We start from the raw sequence: 27,459 nt of genomic DNA on the forward strand, positions 1-27,459 counted from the left end.
CGGACGGCTGGCTTCATGGAGAGCCGGGCAGGGGAGCCAGGAGCCGGGAGACTAGGTGCAAAAAAAACCCAAACCCTATACAAATGAATGGCAGACCGCTGATTGGCTGAGATCAGAAAATCAGTGGCCTCCCATTTATTTGCATGGGTATTTTTTTTTTCTGCAGCTCGTCTCCCGGCTCCCCTGCCCGGCTCTCCATGAACCCCGCTGCCCATCTCCCTCTGCCTGCAGCTGCCTGGGAGTTGCATGTAATAAATCGCATGCAAAACTTGTCACATCAAGTGCCAAATCCTGTGAGAGCCCTCCCGGGAGCTGCTGGGGAAATAACATCCGTTTTGTCCTTTGGACAAGTCGGCCTTATGTATGGGGACCTTTAGTGCCTCCCTTGTTAGACAATATGCTCCAATCTGGAGAAGTGGCCCATGGCAACCAATCAGCTTCTCTGTATAATTTTATATTATGCAAATTATAGTTGTTACTTCAGTGCTAATTGGTTGCCATAGGGCACTTCTCCTTTATCACTGCTTCATACATCTACCCCCCAGTTTGTTACATTTCAATTAGGTGCTGGTGGGTTAGTACTTTATATCTGTCCACTTTATTACTCTCCAGTGTTTGATACTTGTCCCTGTGTCCTGCTCAGAGTGGAACAAGAGCACAGCTGCCCAAATTATCTGCATAACCATTTTCGTACCCCTCTATTACTAGTGTAAATATTTGCAATTGTTATAATGGTTATTGCAAACCGGAAACTCTTTGCCCTTGTTAAACACGTGGCACCTAAAGAGGAACAAAACTTGGCTGCGCCTGCACTGCATTTCTGAACCTTTGACCTGTGATGTGTCTTAAATAATTCTGTTAATCATGCTGTACTCGGGGCCTAAATTAGACCTGATTGCACAGCTGTGAATTTGCAGGCCGGGCGATAATCGGTAGACTGCGCATGCACGCGGGCCGTAGTACGCATGCACGAGGCCACCCTGTAATAAAAGCCTGCTACTTATTTTAACCACTGATTCTTTGCAAATTGATTGACAGGAAGCCGACATTTTTTGCTGGTAACCGCCTGTTTTCTGGGAGTGTCAGGGAAAATGCTGGCGTGTGGAGGGAGGGTTTGAGGTGTCAGCTCTGGCCCCCGATCAGCCTGTTTCTATCGCAGCCACTGAGTAAGTCCTGGGTATTGCACAGACGCTGGGAATGAGCGGCTTGCGAATGGATCTGCAGCTAATCACCCATTTAGCTAAGCAATAGGCAGGCTTGCACATGGCGGGATTTCACTCTGGCTGGACAGCGTATACCTGATCGATGGGCTACGAGAGTTAGCAGCTGTGCGATCAGGTGTGAATCAGGCCCATGTTTTGGTGGCTGCTGCCAGAATTGCTTTCCTGATGAGTCCATTCATTTAGGTTTAAAATCAATTGCTCCAGCAGCAACAGTACTTACAGTGGAAAGCAATATTGCAGCCATTAGTGGACTGGAAGAATGCTGGGCTACAGTCAGCCTGTGTCTCTAGGAACCAGGTGCAGCCATTCCTGCTATAGGTTCCTAGTGAATTCTCACACTGCGTTCTCTCTACGAGAACACAATCCCCTCGCATGCGGCCGAAGGGGAGAGAGATCATTTCATGGTTGCCGAACCAACTTTTATTTCCATCAGAGACTGCCGAAGAGGGGGCGGGGGACATGCAGGTATCTGCAGGAGAACGCCCAGCGTTTTTACGGGAGTGCCCATAACCCCCCCCCCCCCCCTTGAGCAAACAGCTCGAAGAGTGTGAAAGTTGCCGAAGCCATTCGCTCCATGGGTTTGTGCATGCACATAATCACACACGCGTACCTTCAGCCCCGAAGCAACGCCCCTTAAATTGGCCCCTTAATGTCTACTATGCGTGAAAAAAGCCTAATTAATGATCTTATGCCATAATGCACCCTATAGACTTAATATGTTTCCAGTTCTCCGACCGTTTTTGCTCTACTTTTTGTGCATCAGATTCGGACGCAGTGAAAAAAGCAGCAATGGAAAAGAAGGAAGAGGATCTAGTAAGTGAACGTGCTGAGGCCTTCACCACAGCAAGGAACCTTCTGACTGCTGCAGCCGACGCCATAGAGAGAGTGATGTCCTCTTATAAAGAGGTGAGTCACCGCTAGGTTATCATCATGTTTTACCTGAATCCGAATTTCTTACGTTTTTGCAATGTACTGATGTACCATCAGGTCTACCTTCAATTTAGAGGTGGCATTGCACGGAAATATTATACTGAATTAAACAAGTTACTGGTACAGTGCTGAAGAGGGAAGACACAGGGTGCTATTCAACCAGACTTTCTTCTTCAGTTGCACCCAGTTTTGGATGTTTTGGAACACTTTAATGGAATAGGTTGAATGTAAATTTGACCCAAAAACTGCAAAAAAGTGATGGTTTTTTTTTGGACTAGTTCATAAAATGTCACTTCATTGAATCCCCCCCCCCCCCCCCCCCCCCCCGTCAGTCTCCTTGTCACATGGGAACTCCTTCAGCTATAACACCAGGTTATGCAGGTTGAACTGGCATCCTCCTCAATCTGTCACCATGGGAGCGTCATAGCCAGGGATTAAAGTGAGGAGGAGCAGGGTTGAACTAATGGTGAGGTGGAACATTTTAACCTCCACATTGACCCTGCATAGTAGTTCTCACAGAAAAGCATTCTAGTTTGCAGGAGGATGCCAAAAACCCTACCACTGGCCCTGGCCCTGTCTCTGCCTAATGGGGGGAGGGGAGGGGGTGTAGGTGGCATAGAAAAATGAGTCTCCCCCCCCCCCTGCATGATCATTTTAAGCCCTGCTCATAGCAAAATGCATTTCTCAATGGAAACTTTTACATGCCTCACTACAAATGGCTCCACCATAAATGTCTAGCATAGCAACGTAAATCAAAACATTGTCAATATTTAGTCTATTGGTTTAAGTACATCTCCGTTGTTTTGGGGTCTGCAAATGCACGGGACCCCATCTCCGCACATGCACGGGACCCCATCTCCGCACATGCACGGGACCCAATCTCCACACATGCACGGGACCCCATCTCTGCACAAGCACGGGACCCCATCTCCGCACATGCACGGGACCCCATCTCTGCACGGGACCCCATCTCCGCACATGCACGGGACCCCATCTCCGCACATGCACGGGACCCCATCTCCGCACATGCACGGGACCCCATCTCCGCACATGCACGGGACCCCATCTCCGATCATGCACGGGACCCCATCTCCGCACATGCACGGGACCCCATCTCCGCACATGCACGGGACCCTATCTCCGCACATGCACGGGAGCCCATCTCCGCACATGCACGGGAGCCCATCTCCGCACATGCACGGGGGCCCATCTCCGCACATGCACGGGGGCCCATCTCCGCACATGCACGGGGGCCCATCTCCGCACATGCACGGGGGCCCATCTCCGCACATGCACGGGGGCCCATCTCCGCACATGCACGGGAGCCCATCTCCGCACATGCACGGGAGCCCATCTCCGCACATGCACGGGAGCCCATCTCCGCACATGCACGGGAGCCCATCTCCGCACATGCAGGTCCTGTGTGATTGCTAATAGTTCACCCTTAGCTGCAGCATTTTTGGGCGGAGCGGGAGTGGCAACAGGGACTGTTCTACTTTTTTTGGGACGTGTTCTTGGATACAGTTTTCATGGGCCTGGAAGAGGAGTTCCTGCATCCAGTCCAGTGTAAGTAAGCTGAGGCTTTACTCAGATGGCCGAGAACGGCAATCCATTGCTACTGATCTCATGCGACGCAACACTTTTATCAACTTCGCATGCATCAGGCCCAATGTTTCCTATGTTGCAAAAATCTTCATCTCCTAATAATTAGCACATTATCAAATGTGATTAATTTATTTTAAATTGGGCGTAGTGCCTTCCAGTTTTTAGTGGTGTTTCTCTACGATCAGGGCAACTTTTTGGTTTCATTCCTCAAAAATGAGGACATGCAGACAAGCGGGAGATGAAGCGGGTGGAGTAAGAACAACCTTGGTGCTTTGGATTACTAACAGGAGCACATCGTATTTAAGCATAATATTTCTAGACTTTTCTACAGGTATTTTGATAGGATAAAATAGGCCAGCATATATCAAGTGAATGTAAATGCTAATAAGGTAATGCTCCTGCAAGCTAGTGTAGAGGGAAACGGCCATTGGGTCGATCACTGAAGGTCAACAGGCCTTAGGTCTTCACAAGCAAAAGGTCGACAGGGTCAAAAGGCCGACAAGCTTTAGGTCGGCAGGGTCAAAAGGTCGACACAAGCATTATTTTGAAATTGGGAAGGTGGACATGGGTTTTTCACTGTACTTTTTTAGCCGACAAGTGCCGACAGGCGGTATTCCATGCCCTATCATCGACTAGGGCGTGGAGGGAGAATATAATAGTGTGCCGAGCGTAGCATGGCGAGCGCAGCGGTGCACCAATACGGTATCTATGTCGACTATGTCAACATTCGGGACAAAAAAAGTGAAAAACCCATGTCGACCTTTTGACTGTCAATCTTCCCAATATCAACCTAATGCTTGTGTCGAACCTTTGGGCCAGTCAACCTTAGGCATGTCGATCTTTTGACTGTCTACCCAACCCAGTGTGGGCAGGTTGTTGGGCTGAGTTGTATACAAAGTGGCTGCAGATGAGAACAGACATTTTAGCCAGGTTTATTTCATGTGAATCTGTGCAACTAATATGGGAGGTCATGCATGTGCGAACAGAAACCAATGGGATGCGGTCATTTGGTCTACTGCATTATGGTAGAAAGTCATTAGGTCGAATCCATTAGGTCGACATGCTAAAAGGTCGACATGACTCTAGGTCGACATGGGAAAAGGTCGACATGATTCTAGTTCGAAAGGTCATTAGTTCGACAGGTCATTAGTTCGACAAGGTCATTAGTTCGACATTGTCTATGTCGACATTCACAAGGTCGACATGGAGTTTTTCACTGTTTTTTGAGCCAACATGTGCCGACAGGCGGTATTTCATGCCCTACCATCCACTAGGGCGTGGTGGGAGAATAAAATAGTGTGCCGAGCGTAGCGAGGCACCGTGCCCGACGCATCGCGAGCGCAGCGAGCGATGCGAGGGGATGCCGTGCACTTTAAACTGTGTCCATGTCGACTGTGTTGACATTCAGGTAAAAAAACAGTGAAAAACCCCATGTCGACCTTGTGAATGTCGACATAGACAATGTCGAACTAATGACCTTGTCGAACTAATGACCTGTCGAACTAATGACCTTTCGACCTAGAATCATGTCGACCTTTTCCCATGTCGACCTAGAATCATGTCGACCTTTTAGCATGTCGACCTAATGGATTCGACCTAATGACTTTCTACCATAATGCAATAGACCAAATGATCCCAACCCAAACCAATGCAGGAAACAACAGTAGGCATCAATAGTATCTGGACTTTCATCAGTGCCCCCCACTCTCTCTAATGGACAAATCCATGTGCACTGCAGGTGGGCAGATGTAACATGTTTCAGAGAGAATTAGATTTGGGTGGGGTTTTTACTTCATACTGATATCTATATTGCAGTGTAAAAATAATGCAGACAGTATTTACCCTGCACAGAAACAAAATAACACCCAAATCTAACTCTCTCTGCACATGTTACATCTGCCACCCTGCAGTGCACATGGTTTTGTCCATTAGAGAGAGAATTTGTTCTTACAAGTGAACCAGAATCAGGCCCTAAGTGTATAGTACGCATTGCGCTGACCGGAAGTTCGTCTCTGTGTTCCGCTGACAGATAACGGAGCTGGCTGGCTACACAGCACGAGTCCATGATATGTTCGAAGTGTTTGAGGATGTGCAGAAAGGCACCTACAAACGCCCAGGAGAACTGGAAGAAGTCAATGCCAAGAACAAAGATGTTATCCAGCATGGGATTCGCATTGAAGGACCCCTTGAGATAAAAGGTGAGATACGGATATAAATGTATTCTTAGCAAATGTTATCTGTGCAGAAGATTTCCGTAAGCCTCCAGGGAGATCGTGGCTGGTTCACCAACCCTTTGACCATTCCAGAACATCAACCAGTATATTGTACATAATAGTCCAGAGCCAGATAGCTGCTGGATAATGCAGTGGCACTGGTTATAGAGTCTTGCTGCGAGTAATGCATAACCTGCATTCACTATTACCCCTTTCACACCAGCCTAGATTCCCAGGCTCCTGGGCCAAAATCCCGGGAATATTTGCTGGGATTTCAAACCTGCAAGGGACCAGGGTGGGTACTCAGGGTCCTGGCCGGTGTGAAAGGGGTAGGGGTACTCACCCGGGTTGCCGGTACTCAGTGCATGCGGTCAGGCCAGGGTTCCACACAAGTGGCGGGCACAGATGACAGCACATGCGGCGGATGAAGAAGACGCAGCTCTCCGGCGCCCTCACTGCGGCCAGAGAGCTGTGTCATCTGCACCCGCCATCTGACCTGTCATCTGTGCCTGCTGCCTGTGTTGAAACTCGACCTGCAACCCGGTGTGAATACTGTCCACCGCATCCGCCACCATCCCACCTCCTGACCGCCTCCTGAGTCCTGCCCACCACCTCCCCTCCTAAAATTTATGTTAGTGCCAATCATCTATTGAGTTATCCAATCACCTATCTCGCTATCTAATCCTCTATCTCGCTATCTAATCCTCTATCTCGCTATCCAATCATCTATCTCGCTATCCAATCATCTATCTCGCTATCTAATCATCTACTGTATCTAGCTATCTAACATTTGTCCATTTGTCCAATCTATTTAATCATAGCTATTTCTCCTCTCTCTCTCGGCAGCTCTCTCTCTCTCTCGGCAGCTCTCTCTCTCTCTCGGCAGCTCTCTCTCTCTCTCGGCCTCTCTCTCTCTCTCTCTCGGCCTCTCTCTCTCTCTCTCTCGGCCTCTCTCTCTCTCTCTCTCTCTCTCGGCCTCTCTCTCTCTCTCTCTCGGCCTCTCTCTCTCTCTCTCTCTCTCTCTCTCGGCCTCTCTCTCTCTCTCTTGGCCTCTCTCTCGGCCTCTCTCTCTCTCGGCCTCTCTCTCTCTCGGCCTCTCTCTCTCTCGGCCTCTCTCTCTCGCTCTCTCGGCCTCTCGCTCTCGCTCTCGGCCTCTCGCTCTCGCTCTCTCGGCCTCTCGCTCTCTCGGCCTCTCTCTCTCGCTCTCTCGGCCAAGTGTTTCTGATGCCATTAAGTTCTATATTCCGGTGTACTGTGTAATAAGGGGAATGTAGAAGATGCTATATGCCTGCAATACTTTTATTAGTTCCATCCATTCCATGCCAGAACAGTCTATCACCAGTCCCTTCATAAGCAAAAGGTAGACTGTACCAAGGGCAGGGCCTGAATTGGGGATATCTGATATATATATATGTATAGGGAACAGACTTGTTTCGCGCCACTGGTTTTTATAGTAACTGTGCTAGGGCTGCCGGACCCACACGGACCCCTGTTGGATGGGGACAAGAGGAATGTGAGTAGCAGTTGTGGGTTGGCGCCCTTTGGTAAGATCTTCAATAATTAGATATATGAAGCCTTAAATTGGAATTCAATACACATAGAAGTAAAGTCCAAAATTCATATAAATTTATTAAAATGTCTCTGGTTCCACACTACAATGGTGGTTAGATCAGATCATAAAAAGTTCAGTGGTACAGTTCATATCAGCACTAAAGACGATCCCAACGCGTTTCGTCCCAACACGGGACTTCATCAGGGGTTCGCTATAAACATATACAAATTCTTAATTTTGCATCTTGCATAATCATTTAAATATCATACAATTTTAATAATTTCTAAAATAATATATATAGAAGGACTTTACTGTTAAAAATTATTTTTACAGTTTTGTAGGCAAACATTATTAACATATGAAAATTATCATTTGACATAAATGGATGAATAAGAAAAAGGCAGGTGATGAGAAGAAAAATGAAGAGAAGAATAAGAAAAATAATGGTTCCCTAGAAATTGAGTGATGACTTGAAGAAAGATTTGGAATATATTTATGGTTTTGACATACCAAAAAGCATAGGGACAATTTCCACAGTATTTTCGCTACGGACGTCTCCGACTGGGTTTATGTAAAATGGGACCTTAAGGATTCAAAGGTACCTAAAAAAGACATTCCATTTTTAAGAGAATATTCTGATATTAGGAATATACTATGGGTGGAGGATTAAGGGAGGAAAGGATTCCTACTATGTTGTCAATTACCTTGGGGAGTTATTACCATAAAAATTCAATTAATCCACAGGTGCACTCTCTTTCTTAATTATGGGTTAGGCTTCCCGATATTTGACTCGGCACAATCAGGTCAAAAAATGTGCGGGTAATTGTAAGGCTGTGGGTATATGCACAAAAAATATATATATACATGAGTATACTATTATAATGAGTATACTATTATAATTGCACATATATATATATATATATATATATATATATATATATATATATATATATATATATATATATATATATATATATATATATATATATATATATATATATATATATATATATATAGTATCTCCTAGATTAGAGAGTGGTCTGCACACCAGATTTTAGACAAAACATTTTTATGTCACATAAAAAAGTATAGCACATGGCATTGCATTGGAATCATAAAGCAAAAAAGGGTGCAGGTTACTTATCCAAGCCCATCACAACAGTGTAGTGCTACAGGGGAACCTGTCACCAGCTCCAAAGCATCAATACCCGACAGCCTGTTTCGGGGGTGCGACCACCTTCCTCAATGGTATCCTTGGGTCTACGGGTATATTCTTGTTTAACCTCGTTTCACATCAGAGATTTCACAACATTTCAACGTGTGCAGCGGCTGTAGACCGTAGGAGCACTTACTGTGACATCAGCTGAATTCTTCAGATGTTTTATCATTGACGAGCTTGGTAAGTGTGGCTACTTGTCACTGAAGCAGCATTTTTGGAGCCTGCAGTGTGAGTGACAAGTGTATGAATAGCTCACCTACATTTCCGTGGCCTGTCTGGCGTCTCTTTTTTATATCTGAAAGAAAAGTTTTCACCTCCAACCAGGTGACAGCCGTAGGGTTAAGTTGGCATGAATTAAATATCAATAACTCTATATTTTATATAAATTGGTCTTGCCTAAAATAAAAGCAGAACAACCCATTGTGTCATTTTTGTTACTAATGTTTTTATTATTTACTAATGTTTTTATTATTTAAACAACCTGGCGCTTGAGTTGCCATAGAGTGGGTATGGGTCATTGGGTCGACCACACATTGGTCCCAATACGTCGACACACATTGGGATGACCACTAAAGGTCAACGGCGCTTCCGTCCACACTTGTGGATTGAAATGGCTATGGTCGATACAAGCATTAGTTCGACAATTGGAAAGTTGACAGTCAAAAGGTCAAGGTACTTGTTTCCTAGCACGGCGCCCATCGCATCGTATACCATAAGCCTTACAATGGTATGCGATGCAATGCAACGCGATGGCACCTGATCTGATACAAGTTATAATCGTATACCATTGTATATGGCATACAATGCGATGGGATACGATTTTAAATTGTATAAGCACCCTAATGGGTGCTTTCGATGTTAAATGGCCCACCTATAAGATTATTAATTGTATAATCACCGTAATGGGTGCATACAATGTTAAAAGCACCCCCACGCCACCTCTACTATCAACGCCACCCCGAAGTGTGGCAAGCGCAGCGAGCCCGCAAGGGGCGACGGTACGCTTCCTCTGACCTTTTCATACCCCCACCATCCACGTCGGCGTGGAGTTGATTTTAGCCCGAAGTGTGGCGAGCGCACGCGGAATACATGTAAAGTGATACGCGTCCCCTCGCGGGGCTCGCTGTTCTCGCCACGCTTCAGGCTCGGTGGCTCGCTGCGGTCGCCACACTATATAAAATCCACTCCACACTGACTTGCATACTGGGGGTATGAAAAGGTCGGAGGACACTTACCACCGCCCCTCGCGGGCTTGCTGCGCTTGCCACGCTTCGGGTTGGCGTTGATAGTGGGGGTGCATTTAACATTGTAAGCAACCATTAGGGTGCTTATACAATAAAAAATCGTATAGGGGGGCCATTTAACATTGAAAACACCCATTAGGGTGCTTATACAATTTAAAATCGCATCGCATGCGGCTATATGGCATACGATGCGATACAATGCATGAGTTTCATGTTTTTTTGTTTTTTTTACCCAAATGTTGACACAGTCGACATGGACACCGTCAAAGTGTACCATGTTTCCTTGCATGGTTCACTCTGCTTGCCATTGGCACTTTATTTTATTCTCCAACCATGCCATGGTGGATGGTAGGTTATGAAATACCACCTGCCGGCACATGTCGGCTCAAAAAAAAAAAAAAAACTGGGAAGATCTCATGTCGATCTTTTGACTGTCAAATTTTCCATTGTCTACCTAATGCTTGTGTTGACCTTCCAGCCCTGTCGACCATAGCCATGTCAACCTAAGCCCTGTGGACCATCAGTGGTTGACCCAATGCTAGGGTGGACCTAGTGACTGTATCCTGACTAGTAATGTTAAGCCCTGAATGGCTTCTTGTCCTTATTGTTACCAAGGATAAGCTTTCCCAACGTTTGGTTCCTGACTGTTCCTATCATGCTAACTCTGTGATGTGCGTCTGGTCTTTGCTCTTGTAGGGCAAGTGGTGGATGTAGAGAATGGAATCATATGTGAGAATATCCCGATTGTCACTCCAACAGGCGATGTGGTGGTTGCCAGCCTCAATATTCGGGTAAGTGCATGGAAAAACATCTTCGTCTTAAGGTACCCACACGCTAGTTCGATTTGGGCACTTTTCATCCGATTTGCGACGCATCAGGCTTATAAATCCGATGAAAAATGTGTCAAATCGCATGTGTTTTATGTCCGATCCCGATTCGATGTTTGGATCGTGTCCGATACATCGTATGCAAAAGGACCGCAAAACGTTGTATTATATGTGATCCTGCCGTCTGGGTGGTTCAAGCGGGATGGCATGCCACTTTTCCCCATGAAATTGCAGTAGTGTATGTGCACCGTTGGTGATTTTTTGCAATTGTGGAATGTATTGCTGCAAGTCATGACCTGAACAGCAGCCGTATTAACCTTTCATCCGTACTGTTCTTGCTGTTTGCTATTACTTAATCCTTTTTTCTCTGATAACCTTCTTTGAAATCTAGATAAACAGATTAGGCACCTCAATTGTCGCCCTCATCCAGCCTTTCACTGATATAGATTATTACATAAGATTTGTTACCTGTGACACTTTGCAAAGGAGACATTGATCAACTCTGCATTCACAATATTATTTGTAAAGAAATAGTGGTTGAAGTTCATTAACTCCAGCGCTTGTTATCAGCGTTTATTAAGACAGTGATAGTAAGGAGACAAAGTCAAACGTCCAAGGACCAGGTTGCGCTGGCAATGCTCATAGATCTCTCCCTGGTACTGAAGCCATGACCTTGGTACCTATTTATACCGTCCCAGTGATTAGAAATAATTTGTACTTACTGATGCACATTAATAAATTCATATTAAACCCATGGGAAGCTAATCTAATCGGTTTTGATTGGTGTGTTCCCAGGAATTGCTCTCCTATTGAAGATACACAAGCCTAGATATCGGGCCAGTTGGGTAACATGATCAGCTATATTAAATGCATTAGCGTTTACTGGTTCTTTTCTGTCCCTCAGAGCAGGGCCATCAACCGCATTATAGGCCCTGGGCAAAGCAAAGCATTTTGGGGCCTCTCCACAGCCACATGCTTGGCTGTCTGCACTCTGATTGGTTGAAAGCTCCATCCATCCACCAATCAGCATGCTGACAGTCATTTACGGCTGCAGTTTGGGAAGCAGGAAGAGAATGATGAACTCTGATTGATGGATAGCTCCAGCCATCCACCAATCAGCATGCTGACAGCCATTCACTGTCTGGCTGCAGTCTGGGAAGCTGCCAGATTGAGTGCGATTCACAATCAGGGCATGATAGATTGACTCTAGGTCGGCATGAGTTTTCCATGTTGAGCCGACAGGCGGTATTTCATGCCCTACCATCCACTATGGAGTGGAGGGAGAATATAATAATGTGCCAAGCGCTGCAAGGCACCGTGCCCGAAGCATGGCGAGGGGACGCAGTACACTTAGATATGGTGATATGGTGTCCATACCGACCTATGTCGACATATTCACCCTTAAAAAAATTAAAACCTCATGTCGACCTTTTGACCCTGTTGACCTATAGTGGCTGACCTTATGACTGTAGACCTGGACATTTTAGTTCTAAAATATAACTGCTCTACTGCCTCCCAAGAAGCTCAGGAGGCAGATGTCCACAGCCCAATCTGCCACAGCTCGAAGGCCCCTAGCATTGGGTGCCCTTGGTCTGCTGCCCATTGAGCCCATACTGTATGTTAAGATGACCTGCCTAAGAGCAGATGCTACTGTGTCCCCAATGCAATATTATGTTATTATTATCCCTTATATGGCACCACAGGGGATATGCAGCACCTTGCAGAGTACAGGCATAGAATGAAAAAACAAAACAAAAAAAAGTACCTACAGTACTGGACATCGCAGGACATTGATAAATGGGTTTATAAATCCTGCTGCATCAGAAGTCCTCATACCCAAATAAGCAGCGGGGCTGCAGAACCCAAGGGTTCGGTGCCATTGTAAACCGTAGGGAGTGGATAATGGTAGAAGTAAGGGAAGGTAAAGAACACCAGGGAACAAAGTTCCGGCTTGACGTATACTACAATAAATGATTTGTTTGGGACAAGCCACCACAGAGAAAGGGCGACTGACATTGCGAATGATTGTGGTTGTGGATTGATAGATCTACAGGTTCTAAATACAGTCAGTCGTCCATATGCAAAAGGTCGACTTTGAAAAGGTCGACATGAGTTTACCACATAGTTTTGGGTGTCAGTGTGGACATGGATCCTCCATTAGTGTACCGCATACCCTTGCATGGCTCGTTTCTCTTGCCATGCTTCTGGCTCGCTGCCTCGCTACGTTCGGCACACTATTATATTCTCTATGTATATGTGTGTACAATGCAGTGATTAGTACTATGTAATACTTCTGTCCTGGTTTCTACACCTACAGGTAGAGGAGGGGATGCACCTTCTCATCACAGGGCCTAATGGCTGCGGGAAAAGCTCATTGTTTCGTATCCTTGGAGGTCTGTGGCCTGCATATAGCGGTGTGCTGTACAAGCCCCTTCCCCAACACATGTTTTACATACCCCAGAGGTAAGACTTTGCTGCCTGTGTCTTTTGTGTAGTTATCTTATTGGGGACTTTACATTTTTGTTTTCTTTCATCCACACTGGAATTACTCTGCTAAATATACAGTATCCAGTTAGCAGTGGTCATTTACCGCAGAAAACGGATCATGACGGGGGCTATTCAACTACCCCCGATACACAGCCTCAACACTCCCAAAGCATAATCCACAATACACAGGGGGTTATTCTGGTTCACTCCTTCTGGCAAATTCCTTCTTAAATGGACAAAACCATGTGCACTGCAAGGGGGCAGATGTAAAATGTGCTGAGAGAATGTAGATTTGGGTGAGCTATTTTGTTTCTGTGCAGGGAAAATACTGACTGCTTTATTTTGACACTGCAATATATATCTCACTTTGAAGTAAAACCCCACCCAAATCTAATTCTCTCTGCACAAGTAACATCTGCCCCACCTGCAGTGCACATGGTTTTGTACATTTGAGAAGGAATTTGCCAGGAGGAGTAAACTAGAATAACCCCCACAGCCCTCGGGGCCACGATATCATAGGAGAAAAGTTAATGAGGCTAAATGGACACCATCCTATAGCTGGCCATACACTTATATGGCTTCTCGGTGGGATTTACCTTTAATTGCTGGAAGATTCCCGGGTGGCAGGATCGCATGTGGTCCCAGCAAGTGCTGCCGAAGGCTGTCCAATCCAAAAGATTCTTATTGCAGAACTTGCAATATAGGGGCTCCGTTCCGATGTGCAAGGGACCGCACATCGGATCTGAAACACATGCGATTTGCCACTTTTCACACAATTTCTTAGCACGAAGTGTCGTAATCAGGTGAAATAAGTCAAAATCGCCAGTTTATGAATAAAGCCCCATACACACACTACACGAGTCATCTGCACGTGTATACACAATGCCGGTGAGGAAGGGAGCGATGGCCATGCTGCAGCATGGCTGTCGTTAACAAGGACCTCCCATGTCTGAACATGCAGGACGAGTGAGAGGGTCATTGGCGAGAGTGCGCATCATTAACGATATTGAGTGTATCAGTGTTAATTTCCTCAACAAAAATTTAGACTAAAACTATTCGTTGACACAGGTTTTTTCTGTGACTAAAATGTAGCAAAAATAGGAATTTTTTAATAACGAAAATGTTGACTAAATATTCATCCATGTCGTCATGACTAAAATTGACTAGACAAAAATGCTGTCATTTTTTCATCAGGACACCACATTTTGGAGTGATTGTTTTTTTTTTTTTGGAATATTTAATTAGTTAATAATACTGTATTTTATCCAGTTTTATCCATCCTCTCTGGCCCTAGATTTACTTTGTTGCGCTGCGGCTGCGCAACAACTCTTTGTCATGCGAGTCACTCAGTTTGTGTAGCTAGCTAATTAGATAACTAGCTAAATAGCTATATATTCTAATATGCATCCTTACAGCTTCATTTTATTTTGCAGTAGACTAGTACTGTTCTACGTAGGGGCCCTTTACATTAGAACGTTTTTGGCCAATTTAGATGTTTCGGGCCGATATATCGTCTGAAAAGTGCCACATAATTAGTGTTTTCCATCTGATCCGATGCGCATGAGAGTCGGATGGGAGCCTCTAGGTTGGTCGGACCGCACTGCGATTTGTCGTAATCGGATGGAAAACGGAGTGCTTTTGGCGCATGCGATATATCGTATGCGATATGTTGCAGAAAGTATAGTACACATGCAATTTAGCCAGATAAATCTCATACAATTTATTGGAGCAAATTGCATGCACAAAATGACACCAAAGTACCAAATTGGATGCAGTCACTCCCGGAAAGGTCCAGGGGGGAGTTCAAGGGAAACTGCATCCAATTTCAGCATCAGATATATCGTTCTAATGTAAGGGGCCCTTTACTTGTGTCAGCAGGTTGTATTTTTATTTAATTATTTAAATTAAAATTTTTACAAAAAACAAACAAAACAATTGTATTCTTGAATTGATATCTGCAGAAAATAAATGACCTGCTGAGAAGGAAATGGCATTTGTGTTGCACTTGTTTGATACGTAGATTACTAAGCACATACAGTAGTGAAAGGTATACAAAGTATTTAAGGGGGGTTGGGATCGTTTGGTCTACAGTATGTTGGTTGACAAGCATTAGGTCGACATGGAGAAAGGTCAACATGGTTCTAGGTCGACATGGTTTTAGGTCAATAGGTTTACACAAGCATTAAGTCAACAGTGTCTTCTAGGTCGACAGTCAAAAGGTCGACATGGGGTTTTTTCACAGATTTTTTACAGAATGTCAACACTGTCGACATGGACACAGTTTCCAGTGCACCGCAGTGCTCGCTTTGCTTGCTATGCTTCAGGCACGGTGCCTGGCTGTGCTTGGCACACTATTTTATTCTCCCACCACACCCTAGTGCAGGGGTGGCCAAACCTGTCCTCAAGATCTACCAACGGTGCATGTTTTCCAGGCAACCTGTGGATCCATATTATGAATGAATGCAGCATGTTTTAAAATGTGACAGTAATGACTACAGCTGTGCACCGGCTAGGTGATCTGGGAAATGTGAGAGTTAGTAATGACTACAGCTGTGCACCAGCTAGGTGATCTGGGAAATGTGACAGTTAGTAATGACTACAGCTGTGCACCAGCTAGGTGACCTGGAAAATGTGGACCGTAGGTAGATCTCGAACACTGGTTTGGCCACCCCTGCCCTAGTGGATGGTAGGGCATGAAATACCGCCTGTCGGCACATGTTGGTTCAAAAAACAGTGAAAAACCGCATGTCGACCTTTTGACTGTCAACCTAATGCTTTTGTCGACCTATACACATGTCAACCTAACGGTGTCGACCCAATGCTTGTCAACCAACCTGCTGTAGATCAAATGACCGTATCCCTTCAAGGGAATGATAGAGAGATGATATTCAGCAAAATCCATTACAGTATCTTTAAACTTCAAAGCTACAGTATGACTAAATCAATGACTAAAATTAGACGAAAATGTTAGTCACGTTTTAGTCGGTGGATCTTGATGAAGACGAAATTAAAAAATTTGACTAAAATGTGACATTTAATTTCATAAAATTTTAGGAAAGTGACTAAGACTATCCCTGATAAAATTACACACTAGAGAATATCGTGAACAATATTGCTGAGAAAGCCCTTTCTGAGATATATTGCTTAATGTGTATGGGTCTTTAGGCCTATTCTTTGTTTCTCTTATGTTACTATGTAAGTACAGGAAGCTGGCATACTGTTGCCTGTAACGTACCTGTGTAGTGTTCCCTGTATTTATAGCAGTAACACACTGGCCAATCGGCTCACCCGGAATTTCATCTTTGTGAAATGCACTTTACAGAACCAAATTTAAAGCTCCAGTTGATGGTTTCTCCATGTATACGTTAATTGTATATGATGGGGTTGTTGACATTTAATAACATTCATCTCAAAGCTATAGATTCTGACCATCCAAATTAGGTGTTGTAGTTTTATTTCTAATCAGTCAGTAGATGGCGCTGCAGAGCAAGAAGGAATTAAAGGGTCTGTGCCACCACTGGCATTTCTCGGCAATGGTCACACTCATTTAATATGTAGTTCCTAGGAGACAATCCACAGTCCTTTGAACTATGGTGCTCTTGTATTTTCAGGCCTTACATGTCTGTGGGCAGCCTCCGAGATCAGGTCATTTACCCTGACACAGCGACAGACATGAGGATGAAAGGCTTCAGTGACAAGCACCTGGAGAACATCCTGAACATTGTGAACCTGTTCTATTTGGTGCAGAGAGAGGGAGGTAAGCTTCCACAAGAACATGGATGTAGAGGTGCAGCCAGCAGATGTTCTGTTCATGCCATTTTCTATGGGGTCAGTAGGAGGTTGATGCCAGCCCATTTGTGTTTCTTACAGTGCACATTTCTGCACTGCGTATGTGAACCAAATATTCTTACACATGCATTGGTATGTTATACATTGGACTTGCACCTCACTGACCAAGTGGCGGAATGGGCGTGGGAAGGGCGGAATACATTAAGGGCATTTTAGCGTAATTGCAATATGATCATATTAATGAGCATATATCTCGCAAGTGCTATTTTACTGGAATGAATGATGAATCATAATTATCATAGACATTTATAGAGGAAAAAGGAAGGACTATAAATAAATATACACCCATGTTCCTGCCAAGCTTACTTAAAGGGACTAAGAACCAGTGCTGACAGTTTGGAACTGGTTGAGGCGGAGATGGGGGGGGGGGGGTGACGAGCTGTGTAGGGAAGAGCATGAAGAAGCCTCTATTTGCATATAGAACCCACAAGTTAATAAGTAAGCCCAGGCCATAAGCCTGGCCAGTCACACATTACCCCACGTGGGTGATTGTTCCTGTGCCAAGGGGGCAGGTTTTTTTTTCTAATACAGTAGCTCTCATTACATTTTCAGATTAAAAAACATATGACTCAAAACAAGGTTGAGTGTCAGTAGACTACAGAGAGAGAGAGCTAAGCATTCTGAAATAACTGCATAAGCAACGGAGGGGGGACATTCAAAAAAAAAAGCCTGTAAATTATTACCGTTTTTTTCTCTCGCAATCACGGCCCAGAAAACACATAGATCGGTGGTGAGCTCATCGCAGATTCTGCGCGGGTCTTATCCGAAAACTGGTCATTTTGGGGGGTGCTAAAAATGGTTCTGTTTGGATTGTCCTAAAAAATGAATAAGATAAAGGGCCTCATTCGGTACCCCTCACTGAGCAGCGGTTATTTGTGGGTTAACGCCACCCGCCGGACGAATGTACGCCCGCCCCCACTGCCCTGTGAATCCCCTCGGTACCACGTGAGTGGATGTACGCGGAATACACCCCCTTGCATGCAGCCAAAGGGGAGAGAGATCATTTGATGGTCGCCGACCATCGAATGATTTCTCTTTGGAAATAAGTCAGCCGGAGTCAGCAGAACGGCAGGCGGTGACGTCATGTGAAGCCAGCCGTCCGCCCCCGGCAGGCATCGGCCCAGGGGACTGCCCAGCTTTTCTTGGGGATGCCCATAAAATGCCGGGAGTACCCCCTGCTCGCCCCCTACCCGTGCGAACACCTCGCCGACTGTGATAGTGGCAGAGGTATTCGCACAGCGGCCCTGCACATGCGTATAATCGCCCATACACATGTACAGAGCCGCATCATCGGTCCCTGGTGTGAATATGCCTGGGACGAATGATCTTGAATCACCCCCACTGTCCTGTTTTTAGTGGCCAAAATGTATTGCAGCTGATTCCCCTGCGAGTCTTTATTATATATATATATATGAAGGTTTCTAGAGCGGAAGTCTCACAAATTTTAATACTCAGAACATTCATGACATATAGGGCCTGATTCTGGTTCACTTGCAAAAGCAAATTCTCTAATTTACAAAACCCTGTGCACTGCAGGTGGGGCAGATGTAACATGCGCAGATAGAGTTAGATTTGGTTGTTATCTTGTTTCTGTGCAGGGTAAATACTGTCTGCATTATTTTTACACTGCAATATAGATATCAGTATGAAGTACAACCCCACCCAAATCTAATGTCAGCCATACACCAGAATGATTATCTCTCTAGTGTGTGGGAGCAAACCATAATCAGCCAAAACGGTCGTTCCAACTAGCTGGGAAAAGTCAAACCTTGCACCTTCCTCCGATCTGCATCAGCAGCGCCCCACTACCCCTGCAGGCACTACTAACAGCAGCACAAAAGCCCCATTCCCCCTGCGATCACCCGGCAAGCACCGGCACCGCCCCTGCAGTCATAGAGCAAACAGTCCCCTCTCCGTGCAATTACCGGCAAATCCACAGTCTCCGGCACCCATTCGCGATGACCTGCCTCCCCGCAATTACCATCACCAAGGTCCAGGCACCACCGCTGTGCTGTAGCTGCAGGGTCCAGGCACCCACCTCTGGACATATTCAACTTAACAACCAGAACAATTGTAGAAGTTTCCCATAGCAACAAATCACATTTTAGCTGGTATTTATAAAGAAGGATTACTAGAAGCTGATTGATTGGTATGGGAAACATCCCCACTCTTTACAACATTTTATACATCTGTCCCCTAATCATCTAGATCACTATTCTTCTGAAGTCCATAACTAATCGATTTAATGTTGCAACACTGGGGAAGATTGTTACAAATTATTTGCATTTAAAAATGTCAAGAGATCCATGTAACCTATAAGATTGCCTGGTGTGGAAGGCAGAGAGTTCCATTTACTTGCAATCACTTCCACTACATAGCCCTGGAATTAAACCACTTATTGAACCAAAAAATACAGAAGGCAGCACTGTCCGCCTACTTCTGTGACATCACAAGTTGGGCAGAAGTTGGCTGGTCTGATGAAAACAGTTTGTTAGGGGTGTGGGGGGTGTGGGGCGGTGTTTTAGTTGGATAAACTAGCTGGATGGTTGGAGGAAAGTTGGTCTGACGTATGGCCAGCATAACTCTCTCTGCACATGTTACATCTGCCCCACCTGCAGTGCAGCATGGTTTTATCCATTATAGAGAGGAACCAGAATCATGCCCGTATTCTGTGGTATGTTAAGAACACCATCTATGAGTCGAGGATGCTTTTATGCATTTCCTAGTTTAGAAAGGTCACTGATCCAGTTCAGTCCCATTAGTTCCAGTTCCAAGCTCTTCCCTGAGTTATGTCAACAGCTCCAGGGGAGTTACAAAGATCATCTGGATAAATGGGCAATCTCATCTTCAGATGGGTCACATTAGATGGCACTGCAAACAAACAATACGATGTTTATAAATGTGGATTGGATCGGCACTCCTTAAAAACTGCTCAGATGCCTTTTGGAGTCTACAATTACAAACAGTCCATAAAAGCAAACTTGCGCTGTTTTCTGAAAAGAGTGCATTAATCAGCTCCAATGTTTTAGGACACTGCGGCTTCTTGGTGTATGGTACCGCAGACCTGAAACGGGTTAATATACACTTTTTAGAAAACGGCACATGTCTCTGAGTGCAGCTGACTTGGTCCTCTCCCTGTGGGGGGATTTTTATTTATTTATGTATAATTAAAGAAGTGTTATCCCTACATGTATGTATGCATGTATGGTACCGTGTACGCAGATCTTCAGGTGAAACCTAAATGGAAACCCCAAAGACTAATAAAAGGCCTTTTTTTTTTCTCTTAAAAGAGTGAGCGCAAATAATTAAATTTGTCATACAGTATTATACTATATACATGATTTCGGGAGAGTTTGAAGTGTAAGTATATTTTTTTATTTGGATAAATGTGACACTGAATTTGGCTTTTACACACCACTTGATGATGCGTGCAGAGTGTACGGTATAAAAGCCATTTATACAATCTTTATATCTACTCTCACATTTCTTGTATTGTAACTTCTATGACAGAGGTTCTCAAGCTCTGTACTCAGGAGCCCACACTTTTCACGGGTTTCCAGATCACCCGGTAGGGGCACAGGTGCACTCATTACTCACTGACCTACAGGTGGAGCTAATTATTTCACTTTTAATTCTTTGAGGAAACCTGCAAAACAACTGTGTGCGGTCCTGGGGACCGAGTTTGAGAACCTGTGTTCTATGAGGACTTACAATTGACGTTAAGCATGCTCTCATCTCCCCTGTTCTTAGAAAACCTACCCTTCATCCAAACACCCTTTCCATCTACCGCCCCATCGCTCTCCTCCCTATTGCCTCCAAACTCCTTGAGTGTATTGTCTATAACCGCCTTTCTGTTTTACCCCCCACTCCCTGCTTGGCCCGTTCCAGTCTGACTTTCATCCTTTCCATTCCACTGAAACTGTCCTTACCAAAGTATGCAATGACCTCCTTGCTGCCAAATCTAAAGGACACCCCTCTCTGTCTCTCTGTCTCGCTCTCTCTGTCGCTCTCTCTCTCTCTGTCTGTCTGTGTCTCTCTCTCTCTGTGTGTGTGTGTCTCTCTCTCTCTCGCTCTATTTCTCTGCTGCTTTTAACACTGTGGACCACTATCCCCTTCTACAAAACCTTCACGTCCTTCTGTGTGATACTGCCCTCTACTGGCTGTCCTCCTACCTCTCTGACTGTTCTTTCTCTGTCTTCGCTCATTACTCCACCTCCCCTTACTTCCACTAACTGTAGGCATCCCCCATTATTTATTTATTTAATTATTAGCAGTTTCTTATATAGCGCAGCAGATTCCGTTGCGCTTTACAATAGTAGACAGTGATCAGACAAACTGGGCAACAACAGACAGACTTGGAGGTAGGAGGGCCCTGCTGCAAGCTTACAATGGTTCTGTCCTTGGTCCTCTCCTTTTGCCTCTCTATACATCCTCCTTAGATAAACTCATTAGTTTTTTTGACTTCCAGTATCATTTCTCTGCAAATGTTACTCAACTCTACCTTTCCTCTACTGCTCTTATTAGTATCTCAACCGGACTCTATGCTATCTCTTCTCGGATGTCCCAGTGCTTTCTTTAACTCAATATGTCTAAAGCCATGTACACACGGTACTCAGCCCCAGCAATTTCGGCGGAGCCCCCTGTGTATCAAGATGTAGTTAAAACGGCTAACTACATCCTGCCAGCCCTGGGAGCCGCGGTCAAATATACAATGTAGCAAGAATATTCTTGCCTGAACTGACTATTTGGCCAGGCAACAGCGACACTGCGAGCCACGCATTGCTATCGCCCGCTTTGTACACATGGGGTGATTTAGGCAAACCTACCAAGCGATTTTGATGATGTAGTCAAAATCGCTTAGAAGAATCGGTCCATGTTTGTTCACCCCTTAAGACTGAGCTGATTATCTTCCCACCATCCCGCACAATCTCATCTCCCACACTCGCACTATCTATTGATAGACTACTATCTCCTCTAGCCCCCATGCTCGTTAGGGCAACTTCCACACATTTCCAGTGCTAGTGTTCCACACCAATCTGCCCTGAGGTTGTAAATAAAGCTTTAATTATTAGAATGCAATTCCAAATACAGCCTGCAGATGGCATTGTATGACTTCTTTTTAACCATTGTATAGAGTGCAAAAACACTGTAGGCATTAACATAATGTATAGGATGTTAGATTGGGTTACATGCCAGTTATAGTGTTTCAGAGTAAAGGTGCCCACACACTAGAACATCTCAATAGGATGCTTGCTCTCGTGGATCGTTTGCTTAATCTTCTGATCTTACATGCTGCATGAAAGATCAGAAGATTTAGCATAAGATCCATAGGAACGCACATCAGATGTTAAGAGAAATCCGGTACTCTTTACCTAGAAGGGCGCCAGCGATTGAAATCGCGGGCGTCGGGGGTAAAAATCGCGGGTAAATCGGGATGCCCGCGATGACCGCGATTTTCCCATAGGGAACAATGTTAAAAAGGCTGATTGACCGCGATTTTACTGTTAAATGCCTCAATGGACCCGATTTGGCCATAGGAATCAATGTTAAATGGGCCACAGAGCCCAAATAGGCACAATTAACCCTGAAATGTCCCCCCCAATTTTTAACGCCACCCCACGATCCACGCCAACCCGAAGCGTGGCGAGCGCAGCGGTACGCGTCCTCCGACCTTTTCATGCCCTACTATCCACTAGGGCGTGGAGTGAGAATAGAATAGTGTGGCGAGCGCAGCGAGCCACCGAGCCCGAAGCGTGGCGAGCGGACGCGGATACCTTCACAGGTAGACGCGTCCCCTCGCGGGCTTCACAGGTGTCGGCGTCGCCACGGACACCTGTGAAGCCCGCGAGGGGACGCGTATAACTGTGAAGGTATCCGCGTCCCCTCGCGGGGCTCGCTGCGCTCGCCACGCTTCGGGCTCGGTGGCTCGCTGCGCTCGCCACACTATTATATTCTCACTCCACGCCCTAGTGGATAGTAGGGCATGAAAAGGTCGGAGGACGCGTACCGCCGCCCCTCGCGGGCTCGCTGCGCTCGCCACGCTTCGGGTTAGCGTGGATCGTGGGGTGGCGTTAAAAATTTGGGGGGACATTTAAGGGTTAATGGGCTCTGTGGCCCATTTAACATTGATTCCTATGGCCAAATCGGGTCCATTGAGCCATTTAACAGTAAAATCGGGTCCATCGCGCCTTTTAACATTGATTCCTATGGTAAATCGGGAGCATCGCGTCGCGGGCATCGCGGGTACATTTATGGCCGGCCGCGACGCGACCGACACGATTTCCATGTTTAACATGGGTTTCAATGGGAAATCGCGGGCATCGCGTCGGTCGCGTCGCGGCCAGACATAAATGTACCCGCGATGACCGCGACGGGCGCCCAACTAAGTAAAGAGTACCGAAATCCTTGGTAAAGATGTGCGCTTGCCTGAAACCTTTTGTCCAGGAAGGAAAAAAAGATTTCAAGGCTAATTTATGCGCACATCTTTAGATTGCAGATCTTTCTAATGTGTGGGCACCTTAAGACTGAATTCAGCAATTCATTAGAAGCATTACACTTTAAGATGCATATCTCTTTTCACAGATGTATCTGCGTAACGACTAATTGGTTGCCCAAAGTAACCGCATCTGGTCATTTATTCTTCAGATTTGATGGTGATGAATATTTAGTTTTTCCTACATTTTTGCTAAAGGTTCCAGATGTGTCCAGCTGGCAATCTCAGTGACTTCCTGACCACCTGTATTTACTCTCCTGTACTGATTATTCACCGTGCAAAAACATGTTTTATACATAAATCTAACCGTCTTCTTCATGCCAATATTTGAAAGGCTCTGATGTAAAACATTATTATCTGAGGAGAAGTATTAGGGGTATATCTACTAAGCAATATTAGATTATTTTATAGAGATGAGCAGGTTTGGTTTTACTTGGATTTACTCTGATTTTATCGTTAAAATTATCGCAATTTCTGATTGGCTATCGGCAGTCACGTGTTTTGGATTGCCAATTTACTAAAAGCCAAATTGCTTAATAATTGACACAACTTCACACACAAATTGATGGCATTAGCTCTTTAGAACAATTGTTGCTTTCTCCTTTTAGGAGTGGAACCATGCATACTTACTTCTGCGTGCGCATCCTCCTTTTGTGCACAGAACCTGTCTGGGTGATGAGGAGGCTTTGTGCTTCGTGTTGGAAATAGAACATACTTGCCTACCCTCCTGCATTCTGCAGGAGACTCCCTGAAATAGCAGCAATCTCCCTCATTAGTCTACCAATCTACCTCATTTCACTTAGCCCACATTACACTGTTACATTTGTGGCGTAAAAAAGGAATTAGAGACAGATATTTACATTGAATCATCAGCGCCATTTCCCAGTAGCTCTTACTAACTGCTTTGGGGCTCATCTACATTTTGATATAAGTCATTTTAAAAGATTCCTCTCAGATGTAGCAGTACACACCCACGCTTCTAGGTGCCACGTTTACAATCTCTTTTCACAATCTCTCCTTATATGGAACTAGACACGCCCTTTTAGTGGAGCCTGACACGCCCCCTCAATGGGGCGCTGTGCAAAATTCTCCTGCCAACTATAATCTCCCTTTCAAAAGTAGGCAAGTATGGAATAGAAGTAACCGCAACCACTGTTTCTGGTACTCTTTGTCTAGTTGGCTTCCGAAGACAAACATGCTCCCTTAGTGCATTCTTCTGTGACTCCTGCATTCTTATGTAGGATTCCTGTATATGTATTTATTCTCAACTTTTTGGCTAGACTTATCTTCCTCTCCAGCCACTCTCCTTCTACAATATCTGCACTGGCTCCCATTCCCCGCCCCACAGAATCCTCTTCAAATTCCTCACCCTACAACCTCATTTCCCTACATACTCATCTTGGGTAAGGTTCCACTATACATGATGATGAAGTTTCTCTTTTACAAAGAAAATACAGGAGAACCCGGATGTACCCAGCTTTGAAGGGGTTTTTTTCTGGCTGCAAAACTTGAAGCCAATGACATTTTCTCACTACCCTTATTAACACACTGGAATTTAGGGGGAAACCCAAATATGACCCTTTCCTGTGTAAAGGGAATGTAATACCCCATTCAGACATACTACCCGGGATTTTAGACCCAGTTCAAACCCGGTTATTAAAAAAAATCCTGGGTCCATTGCAGGTGCGCAGGACCCGGGATTTTAGAGGACTAAAATCCCAGGTAGAGCCTACATATCCTAGTCCCGGGATTGTGCACGTGGAAAATCCCAGGATTTTGCCGTATGTCTGAAAGGGGTATAATTAACCCCTTCATGACAGAGCCAGTTTGTGCCTTCATGACAGAGCCCTTTTTTTCAAATCTGACATGTCTCACTTAAGTGGGGATAACTTTTTTTTGCTTTTACTTATCCCAGTGATTTTGAGATTGTTTTCTCGTGACACATTGTACTTCAAGTTAGTGGTAAATTTTCGTCGATACAGTCTGTGTTTTTTTGTGAAAAATACCAAAATATCGTGAAAAAATGGAAAATTTTGCAATTTGCAAAATGTTAAATTTTCTGCTTGTGAGACAAATAATCATACCACTCAAAATAGTTAATAACTAACATAGACCATATGTCTACTTTATGTTTCCATCATTATTTCAACTTCCTTTTAATTTTTTTGGACACTAGGAGGCTTACAATATGAATAGCAAATTCTCAAATTTTCATGAAAATTTCAAACACTGATTTTTTTAGGGACCAGTTCAGTTCTGATGTGACTTTGAGGGACTTGTATGTGAGACACCCCCATAAATGATGCCATTTCAAAAACTGCACCCCTCACAGTATTCAAAACAGCATTTTGGAAGTTTGTTAACCCTTTAGGTGTTTCACAGGAATTAAAACAAAGTGTAGGTGAAATTTCAAAATTTCTTTTTTTTTGCAGAGTTTCAATTTTAATACATTTTTCTAACGAATACAGTAGATTTTACTAGAGAAATGTGACTAAAAATTGATTCCCCCAATTCTTTTGTTTTCAAAAATATCCTATATGTGGCCCTAGTGTGCACGTTGACCAAACCACAGGCTTCATAATAGAAGGAGCACCTACTTAATTTTGGAGCCTCCTTTTTATGAGATTTTTTTTTAGGCACCATGTAGGTTTCTAGGCACCATAAGTGCTAAAAGTTAGGAACCTCCCCCACAAGTCACCCCATTTTGCAATCTACACCCCTCATGGAATTTATCTAGGGGTATAGTGTTCATTTCAAACCCCCAGGGGTTTCACCAATTTTGGTACAACTGGGATGTGAAAATGGAAAATTACATTTTTTTACACAAACATGCAGTTCTGGCTCAAAATTTTTCATTTTCGCAAGGAATGAAGGAGACAAAGCACCCCAAAATCTGTGCCCCAATTTCTCCCGAGTACGGCAATGCCTCACATGTGACCAAAAAATACCAGTTGGGTGCATGGCAGGACTCAGAAGGGAAGGAGTGATTTTTGGATTTTGCAGCAAAGATTTTGGTGGAATGAATGGTGGGTGCTATGTTGCATTAGCAAGACTCCCAAAGCACCAATACAGTGGAACCCCCCCACAAGTCACCCCATTTTGCAAAGTACACCCCTCAGGGAATTCATCTAGGGGTATAGTGTACATTTCAAACCCCCAGGGGTTTCACCAATTTTGGTACAACTGGGATGTGAAAATGGAAAATTACATTTTTTTTACACAAACATGCAGTTCTGGCTCAAAATTTTTCATTTTCACAAGGAATGAAGGAGACAAAGCACCCCAAAATCTGTGCCCCAATTTCTCCCGAGTACGGCAATGCCTCACATGTGACCAAAAAATACCAGTTGGGTGCATGGCAGGACTTAGAAGGGAAGGAGTGATTTTTGGATTTTGCAGCTCAGATTCTGGTGGAATTTTGGTGGGTGCTATGTCGCATTAGCAAGACCCCCCAAGCACCAATACAGTGGAACCCCCCCACAAGTGACCCCATTTTGCAAACTACACCCCTCAGGGAATTCATCTAGGGGTATAGTGTACATTTCAAACCCCCAGGGGTTTCACCAATTTTGGTACAACTGGGATGTGAAAATGGAAAATTACATTTTTTTACACAAACATGCAGTTCTGGCTCAAAATTTTTCATTTTCACAAGGAATGAAGGAGACAAAGCACCCCAAAATCTGTGCCCCAATTTCTCCCGAGTACGGCAATGCCTCACATGTGACCAAAAAATACCAGTTGGGTGCATGGCAGGACTTAGAAGGGAAGGAGTGATTTTTGGATTTTGCAGCTCAGATTCTGGTGGAATTTTGGT

The 27,459-nt window shown here is 44.7% G+C and overlaps 1 protein-coding gene across 2 annotated transcripts in view; it reads left to right on the top strand.

The window, feature by feature from the left end:
- Positions 1 to 27,459, top strand: part of LOC146035413 (ATP-binding cassette sub-family D member 1-like) — an 84,435-nt gene that overhangs the window by 20,356 nt on the left and 36,620 nt on the right. For both annotated transcript variants that reach the window (XR_014460645.1, XM_083158835.1), the window contains exons 3-7: positions 1,987 to 2,129; positions 5,788 to 5,956; positions 10,683 to 10,777; positions 13,131 to 13,276; positions 16,912 to 17,057. Coding sequence is in view for 1 of the 2 variants with exons in the window: in XM_083158835.1 (XP_083014961.1) it covers positions 1,987 to 2,129; positions 5,788 to 5,956; positions 10,683 to 10,777; positions 13,131 to 13,276; positions 16,912 to 17,057 (699 nt within the window). In the remaining variant the exon portion in view is untranslated. The remainder of the gene's footprint in view (positions 1 to 1,986; positions 2,130 to 5,787; positions 5,957 to 10,682; positions 10,778 to 13,130; positions 13,277 to 16,911; positions 17,058 to 27,459) is intronic.

Source organism: Crinia signifera, chromosome 9 (assembly GCF_055691185.1).
Source record: "Crinia signifera chromosome 9, ASM5569118v1, whole genome shotgun sequence".
Lineage (NCBI taxonomy): Eukaryota > Metazoa > Chordata > Amphibia > Anura > Myobatrachidae > Crinia > Crinia signifera.